The 8862-nt window shown below is 44.4% G+C and overlaps 2 protein-coding genes across 3 annotated transcripts; one reads left to right on the top strand and one right to left on the bottom strand.

Moving 5' to 3' along the window:
- Window positions 1–1643: 1643 nt before the first annotated feature.
- Window positions 1644–7996, top strand: LOC125511562 (phosphoglucan phosphatase DSP4, amyloplastic). Of its 2 annotated transcripts, none has more exons than XM_048676970.1 (15): window positions 1644–1873; window positions 1986–2043; window positions 2168–2212; window positions 2296–2398; window positions 3041–3117; window positions 3190–3266; window positions 3597–3677; window positions 4335–4467; window positions 4770–4829; window positions 5012–5068; window positions 5194–5289; window positions 5469–5528; window positions 5985–6092; window positions 6178–6309; window positions 7818–7996. In XM_048676970.1, the coding sequence occupies exons 1-14, from the start codon at window positions 1848–1850 to the stop codon at window positions 6304–6306; spliced, it is 1110 nt and encodes a 369-aa protein (XP_048532927.1). In that variant the 5' UTR covers window positions 1644–1847; the 3' UTR covers window positions 6307–6309; window positions 7818–7996. The 2 variants fall into 2 exon arrangements, with proteins under 2 accessions (XP_048532927.1, XP_048532926.1); XM_048676969.1 differs by lacking the exon at window positions 7818–7996 and adding an exon at window positions 6454–6823.
- On the bottom strand, window positions 7764–8610 carry LOC125511563 (cyclin-dependent protein kinase inhibitor SMR1-like). The gene has a single exon (XM_048676971.1). The coding sequence runs from the start codon at window positions 8286–8288 to the stop codon at window positions 7932–7934; it is 357 nt and encodes a 118-aa protein (XP_048532928.1). The 5' UTR covers window positions 8289–8610; the 3' UTR covers window positions 7764–7931.
- Window positions 8611–8862: the final 252 nt, after the last annotated feature.

The raw sequence follows: 8862 nt of genomic DNA on the forward strand, positions 1-8862 counted from the left end.
ATATTTGAACAGTTACTACAAATCTTTGAATATTGTCAACAGATATAGTATGGGAGGGAGTCAAGTGCATCCTAGGTCCTCAAACTATTTCGAAGGTGTCATGTAGGTCCTCAAACTAAGAAGAGTGTCATCTAGGTCCTCAAAAATCCTTGAAATGTAATGACTGTGTATATATGTGACACCTCTGAAATAGTTCAAGGACCTATGTGATATCTTTGAAATAGTTTGAGGACCAGGAATGACACACATATTGCATTTTGAGGACCTGGATGACAATTTTCATAGTTCGAGGACCTATGTGACACCTCTGAAATAGTTCGAGGACCTATGATGCACTTCACTCTATGGGAGGAAATTATAAAAGAAAAGCTGGCAATGTGTGATGACAGACGAGTTTATATCAAGTAAAAACAAACCATCTCCCTAAGCTATGGCCACCATCGTAGTCGGGCTGGGGTGGCACTTTCTGTTGATGGCTCCTTTTCAAGCATGGATAATCGGGCAGCGGACGGAATGGTCTTACGAAGGGAAGGTGGCTCGTTGATTTTTGTGGCATATAGATGCATATTTCACTGCAATGACGCCCTTGAAGTGGAAATACATGCGATTATGCAAGGGATGACGCTGACGATTAAGCATTCGAATTTTCCAATGGTGGCGCAATCAAATTTTGTTAATGCTTTAGCCATTCTTGCAGGCGACACCTTATTCAGGTCGGTGTATGGACACAACTGTTGAGATTAGAGAAAATATGACTGTTAGAGTTTGTTTCTCTGAAGATTAGTAGGGAACAGAATAAAGCAGCACATCAATTAGCATATTATAGCCATACCGAAGCTTGTATTTGCGGTGTGGTTGAATTCGAGCCCTCCATATTGTGAGGACTTGTTGTCTCGAGATTGTAACCGTATCATTATGGAATAAAACTCTTTTTCATCTGGCAAAAAGAAACATGATCATCAAACCATTGGCTTGCGCATGCATTTAGTTGGTGCTACGTGTCATGACATCTCATTTTGATGTAAGCAGACCAAACCGACTTGCTTCAAAAATCTCAAATCTCATAAATGTTTATTACTCCCTATGTTCACTTTTATAAGACCTTGAAGATATTCAGACAATGTGCAAAACGGCTCATTTTGAGATGTCTGAAACCACTTACAAAAGTGAACGGAGGCAGTGGCATTGGTATCGAAAGAGTAATGCAATATATAAAAGTTACTATAACATTATGAGTCCGATACATCGGGTACAGGGTAAAGGCATGAAAATCTTAGGGATTCACGGAGAAAGCAAAGCTGGTGCATACATGAATTAGAAAAAAAAGGATATATGGCTAAAAGTAGAATTAAGTAAGCCAAAGGGATCCGAAAAAGAATAATTCTCATATATGGATGTAAATTAATTAGCGAATCCGAAAAATAACAAAAGAAGAGGATAGCGGGGGGGAGGGAATGCATGGCAGCAGACGTCCCCAACCAGGCAGCTGTCCCGTCGTCCGGTGGCGCCGTACGCCCCGACGACGTCGTCCGGTCGCGACGGCGAGGAACGGGTCAAAGGACACTAAAACTGGGCCCCACCCCGCCCGATTTAGCCACAGGCCCCCGCGGTCCCTCTCTCTCTCTCTCTCTCTCTCTCTCTCTCCTCATCCCGCAGAGTCTCCGTGGACCAAGCCTATAAACCCCGCGCGCACTCCGCCTGCACACCACACAGACTGTCGATACGCCGCGTCCACGCAGGCAGAGCAGAGCAAGCGCCCGTGCTCCTCCTCCCGTCCCCTTCTTCCCTCCTCCGCCGCGAGATATTTCTCCTGTCAGCTCCGCCTCCTCGCCGCCGTCGCCGTCGCCATGAACTGCCTCCAGCACCTGCTCAAGTAAGTCAGGCAGGGGCCCCCCTTTCGATTTCTCGCCGGAATCATGTTTCGCCGCCGCCGCCGCCTCTCGCCCCCGCAGCTTGGCTGATTTTTGCCGCCCCCCACCCCCCAGGGAGCCTCCGATCTTAGCGGGATCCAGATCGATGAGGCGGCCCTCGCCGCTCAACCTCGTGAGTTTCTCTTCTTTTTTCAACCACCGCGGATCCCATTTATCTCGATTTCGATTTCGATTCTCATTTCGCCGGCCACGGAATCGAAACTCTAATCTAACCCGCTGCTTTTGGCCGAGCCCAGGCCATGGTTCGCGGAGGGAGTCGCCGCTCCAACACCGTCAAAACTGTAAGCATTCCAACGTCCTCTGCGATTTCGCTTTTGTTTCTACAGAATCAACTGTCTCAGCGTTTGCGGACTTGCGATTGCAGGCATCCGGGACATCCACTTCCAGCGCGGAGAACAGCGCCATGGAGCCAGGCGCGGACAAGTCCGACACGTATAGCACCAACATGACACAAGCCATGGGAGCAGGTAGGCGAAGAGAAACATTCAACCTCCATGACCGATTCACAGTTTTTCCCTCGCACTTGCGTGTCTGCTTCACTATCAGTGCCAAGGTTACACAATGGTGCTAGTTGCATTTCGGTCAGTCATGTTGCTTGCTGACTTGATGAAAATCCCTTGCTGCCCCATTCATATAAATGTCACCATCACAATGCTGACCCGAGCTACCTGATTGGAACCATTCACAACAAACTATTATTGTCTATCCTAGTATGAGCATTTTATCATCTTCTTCTCCATTACTAGCCTTTGTAGACTTTTAGGCTTTAGCGACACCTCATTCATCTGACTTTTTTGGCATGTCTAACCTCCCCTTCTGGGAGACTATGAGTGTTTCAACAGCTGGCCTTGTCCATTTTTCCTCGACTGAAAGTTCCCTCGTTTGCTGCTATTATGGAGTTCTGTCACTTTAATTTTATTCATTATGTTGTACAGAATGAATCTTATCATATAGAAAGCTTCGACACTGATTAGTCGAAATTTACTTACCTTCAGATCACCAATTGAGCACTAACGTCTGCAATATCTTATGCTCCTTTCTCATTAAGTTCTGTTTACTACACTATTCCTAAAATATTTCCTTTTATTCCGAAAAAAAAACATTTCTAGCGTTGACGTACAGGCATGAGCTTGGGATGAATTACAATTTTATATGCCCAGACTTGATTGTAGGCTCCTGCTTACAGGTTCTCATCTCAACCATTCAGATAGAGACTTTACACCTGTGACTCCATCTAATTATCTGCTTTCATGTGCAGAGCCCAAGTGATGTTGATAAGCTTCGGGAGATTGGTGTAAAAACTGTATTCTGCTTGCAGCAAGATCCAGACCTTGAGTATCCTTATCATTTAAGTGTATTTTCATCTTTCTGGTAGAAATAAAGAAATATCTTCACTACTGCCTATTAAGCTAGATCCAAACTTGCATATCGGTAAGATCGTAACGCTAATGTTCATACATAAGGAAACATTGTTGAATTCAGCTCATAGCTTTCTATCCACACATGCATTTTTGTCTGCAGATATTTTATCTGTGCAGTGTGTGTAGACATCTTTTAACATGATTTAGTTTTTATCCTAGCGACATAGTTATTTGTTACTTCAACTGCCATGTAATGCTTTCTTACTATGAATATATGTGTTTCATCCTTCACCACTTTGTTTAGATACTTTGGAGTTGACATTTGTGCCATTCAAGATTATTGTCTAGAATGCAAAGACATTGAGCACTGCCGTGAAGAAGTTAGGTATTGAAAGTTCTAATCTTCATGAGTCCATTTTAAACTGGACGTAAGAATTGGGCATAACCTATGCCTAATGGAGTTACGCAATTCCTTGTTCCAAGGTGACGTAGTTAAATTAGAGAATATGTCATTGTTCCTCTGGGTTTGGAATTGATCAAATTGCAGTGTTCATTCAGCCGTCCTTTAGTTTCAAAGAGATTACCATATTGTTCACAGCTTATTGTCTGTATTCTCTCTGGTCCTGTTGACCTTGTACATCCATGATATGGTATTACATTTCAGTACAGTTGTCCTCAATACAAGAAAAAAATATTGACACAAGTGAAGTCTTCAACATGCATAATCTTATGAAAAGTTACTCCGATGAACAATCTCTGTTTTTTTGGCTTCTGTTCTCAGTTCAATCACAAACATTTCACTTTTCAATACTTAGAGGCTTCAGCTAGATGATTCGTATTTGCACCAGGCAGTATGTACTCCTTCCGTCCCATATTATAAGATCGTTTCGCAAGCTGTTTGGCTTGCAAAACGATCTTATATTATGGGACGGAGGGAGTATATAGCAATGTAGTTCTAGCTTGCATCCAGTGTGTGTTCTTTTCATTGTCTGTGTTGCGAATATCCAAAGTATTAAATTAATTTAATGTTTAATTACACCAGGGATTTCGATGCTTTCGATTTGCGACTGAGGCTTCCTGCTGTGATTAGCAAATTGTACAAGCTTGCCAGCCATAATGGTGGAATAACATATATACATTGTACTGCTGGACTTGGAAGAGCTCCTGCTGTGGCAGTAGGTTTACAGTCTTTCTCTTATTGTTTCTCAATATGTCCGGATGTGCCAATTGGGTTACATAGTCATGACTCTTCCCACAGAAAATGAAGCAACATAACGACCTGCATATATGCAAGCATTTCCTTGTAGTACCATCCACCAGATAACAAATATAGCTAGAACATAACACATCTTATTTGGAGTGAGTAAAATGTACAGTTTGCAGATTGCTTTGGTAACTTTCCACTATGATTTGATGTTATCCATAATCTTGTGCCCTGACAGTTCTCTAATTCTGAGAATATTTTGCAAAATTTCAGCTGGCATATATGTTCTGGATTCTTGGTTACAATCTTAATGAAGGACATCAACTACTGCAGGTAGTATTAGGAAGTTGAAAAGTTATTTGTAAGTTAATATGTATGCACTGTTGATGCCAATATCCACCCCCGGATGCTTATTTGCTAATCTCTCTTTCACTGTATTCTAAGTTGTTTTTACCACATGGCTAGTTATCTTGTTTTTTGTACAGAATTTGAACCCATTCTTTTATGTTGTATAGAGTAAAAGGCCTAGCTTTCCAAAGTTGGAAGCCATCAAATTGGCAACAGCTGACATTGTAAGTAAGAACTATGTTGTATTCCCAATTTGTAGTTATGATGAAGAAGATAAAGTAGATTTCCGATATAATTGTGTGTCATGCATCTCGTCTTGCTATTAAGTCATGACTGTCTTATTCTTTAGCTCACGGGCTTGTCAAAAAACTGCATCACTCTGAAGTGGAAAAATGGCAGTTGTTCTTCTGTTGAAATTTCTGGGCTTGACATTGGGTGGGGACAGGTATGTTTATTCTTCAATTATGTCATATATACATTTCTTGTGTTGAAGAATTTCAGTTAGATGGTGTGATTCTGCCCAGCTGCTTTCTAGTATGGAATGTATTGTATTAAATCCATGTTACATAGGAGACGCTCTTAGCTGATTTCTTTTTATGTCTTATATTTCTTGCATTTATGCAGAAAATTCCCCTGGCATATGATGAAGAGAAAAGAGCATGGTTTCTTGAGAGAGAGTTACCTGTGAGTATCAACCTAACTGTCATACCGAGAGCAATCATCCGCCTTTATTTTTTCTTGTTCATTGTTATATTCCTCACATGCCTTGTATGTTACATCTGTATACCATCAGCGTGTGATATCAAGCCTAATCCTTCATAAAATCTGACATTTCAACAGTGTTCATAGAATTCAAAGGTTCTGACTACTGAACATCCTGATAGTTATGCCACTTTCTCGTTGATCATTAATTAGAACCATAGTTTTGGCCATCTTATTGATCCAAGTTATACTGGTGGCAGTCATTATGTCACTTTCTCGTTGGGATCCTCTTTAGTAGCGCACCGTGCAGTACGGTCGCTGCCGTGTGGACCCGACCCCACATGTCATCTGCAGTACTGTAGAGGATTTAGACCTAATTGTGCGTAACTTCACACTCACCTGTATCTTACATACCTTTGGTGTTTGTGTTTCCTGAAGGAAGGACGGTATGAGTACAAATATGTAGTGGATGGCAACTGGGTGTGCAATGAGCATGAGATGAAGACCAAACCCAATGCGGACGGCCATGTGAATAACTACATCCAAGTGAGATAGATAATTTTCCCTGAAAGTAACCTGCAGACGTCTCGCTTATCCCAGCATATATATAGCTTACAAATCTTGCCTGCAGGTTGCCAGGGATGGCACGAGCGATGAAGAGAAGGCGATGAGGGAGCGGTTGACTGGGCCAGACCCCGATCTAACAAAAGAGGAAAGGCTGATGATTAAAGAGTACCTGGAACAGTACACCGAGCAATAAGAGGTTAGCCCAGATCGTCCAGACTTTTGTGCCGCGCCTCTCTAATTCTCATTTTCTTTTCATATAAGTACACCATACAATGGTGCGCAAACAAATTGCTTGGATTAGAAGACCCTAACAAGTTATTATATGGTATATAAATTGCAGAACTTCCCTTTTGGTGCGACCGGCTCGAGATGCAGCCGGGAACACCTAGTGATGAAATGAAATGAAACTAGACCACGCATCTCTGAAGCACTGCTGTGCTCGGATCGAGTAGCAAGCAGCTGTTAACTGGCAAAAATAGTTTGGCTCGAGTTCTAATTACTATTCGTAGCATCCCTCTTTATCTTCTCCTGTGTAAACACGTGCGTGCTCCATGAGACGAGCAATCAGTGAGTGTCCCTGACGGTACCGTTCTAGCAGTCGTATAAAAGTACAATAAAGGGCTGTGCTGTGCACCTCCACACAAAACGTGTAACATATGTATGTTACTACTACTACTGAAGAACAAAATCAGATGACATGATTCTCTTCATATGTTATGTTTGGATCTGACCTGACCTAAATGGTTTGGTTCCGTTCCATCTTCCGTTGGGCCCTCTCCTTGCTGTTCATCATTTTCATTCACAAAACAAAGGGAAGTTATTTTTTGAAGTTTTCTGAGTCAAGTCAACTGTCAAAGTCGAGAGACAGCTGTGTGGTCAGCGTCGGTGTCTTGTGCCGTTGAAGTCAAAGTCGGCTGCTTGGTGCTGAGTTGGGCAGATAATTATTATATTAGGCGGGGATCCAATCGGCAGTATACCAGTAGGAATTTCTCTCAAAAAAAGAAGAAGCGTAAATTACTGGGCAGATTCATACATGGAATGGTTATTACTGCAAAATCAATCAAAAGAAAACAGGTTAGATTTGGCAAGCGTCAAATCAAAAGGGTAATAAATTTGTGTGGATGGCGGTTTGTTCCTCTTTCCATGATATGCAGAGTTAATTAGGCCTTTTCATCTTAACCATCCACTGCATCCCGCCTGATTGGATCTGATTTCGAAAATCCTGTTCCCCTTTGTGTAGATGAAAACACCAAATCTGCTTTGCTTTTCCCCGTTCATCTCAAAAAGATTTTACCCCTGTTGGCTCCCTCTCTCTCTCTCTCTCAGTCAGTCAGTCAGTCAATTTCTCACCCCTGTTGTACAGTCCATTTCAACATTCGTAGAACATATTCAGTACTGAACGAACATTCGCAAGATGAGCAACAAATCAAACAAGGGGTACAGATAATCATCTTATTATATGACGGATGATTACAGAGGATGGGTGTGCAAAGCGAAGTGTCGGTCGTGGCTACCACTAGTGTTTTTACCTGAAGTGGTTGATACATCATCAATTCCATCCACACAAGTGCCAGTCAATTCCTCACCCGTGGTAATCAGTAGTGTTCAACTTCAACACTTGAGCATTCGCAAGGAATCAAAGATGGGCAGTAGAAATAATAATACGTAGTAATAATATTATTATGATATGATGGATGATTACAGAGGATGGGTGCGTGCGTGAGGCGAAGTATGGGTCGTGGCTACCGCTACTGAAGATGGCTGATACATCATCGATTCCATCCACACAGGTGTCAACTCAACTCAACTCAACTCAATTTAAGCGAGCCTGCCGAGCGAGCGGCGGCTCCGGTGCTGCTGCTTGTTGTTGTTGTTGTTGTGGTCGTGGCAGGGCGGCGGCGGCGAGGGGCGGAAGATGGCGTCGAGGTCGTCGAAGCGGAGGCTGATGACCTGGACGTCGAAGAGGCGCTTCCGGCAGGCGGCGTCGGGGCGCGGGCGCGGCTTCCGCGGCGCCGGCGGGCAGGTGGCGGCCTGGCCCAGGCAGCCGACCCCGGCGCCCGTGGGCGTCCGGCAGCAGCGGTGGTAGTCGTCGTCGGCGCCGTCGGCGGCGAGGAGGCGGAGGCGCGGCGAGAAGGCGGCGGGCGGCTTGAAGAACTCGGGCGAGGCGGCGGCCATGGATGAGTGGATGGATGGGGGAGGGAGCGGAGGAAGGCGGCGATGTGTTCCTGTTCCTTTGAAAAAAAGAAAAGAAAAGAAAGGGAGGGATTTGAAAAGGAGAGGAGGGGTGCTGGTGCTGGTGCTGGTGCCGGTGTGGGGGGCGAGGGAAGCGCGGCGTATATGTAGCGGGGGTGACGGGCCAGACGGGAGTGGGGGACGGGATGGGAGGTGCGTGCGGGGGAAGTGTGAAACGGAGCACAAGGTAACCGGCCGACCCGACCCGGGAGGGCGGAAGCAGCTGGGAAATCGGGTTTGTCCACCTTGCTGCGCACGATAGGCTTCGCCCCCGCCTTTTTTACTCCGAGGTTTGCCTATTCACTCGGGTCTATGTGTGGTCAACTATTCGGGTGTGAAATCGGACTCACATGTTTTATTGTGCGTGCGTGCGTGCACAATGAGGATGAGATGCGTGAGATTCATGCACACCATTTCTTTCTCCAATTCTTTTCATTATGCGAGGAGAAGGCGACCTAAGTAGTAGGAGTAGTACGAAGCAATCAGGTTCATCTCATAGGCTTGCCCTTGGTGATGC

Source organism: Triticum urartu, chromosome 5 (genome assembly GCF_003073215.2).
Source record: "Triticum urartu cultivar G1812 chromosome 5, Tu2.1, whole genome shotgun sequence".
NCBI classification, from domain to species: Eukaryota; Viridiplantae; Streptophyta; class Magnoliopsida; order Poales; family Poaceae; genus Triticum; species Triticum urartu.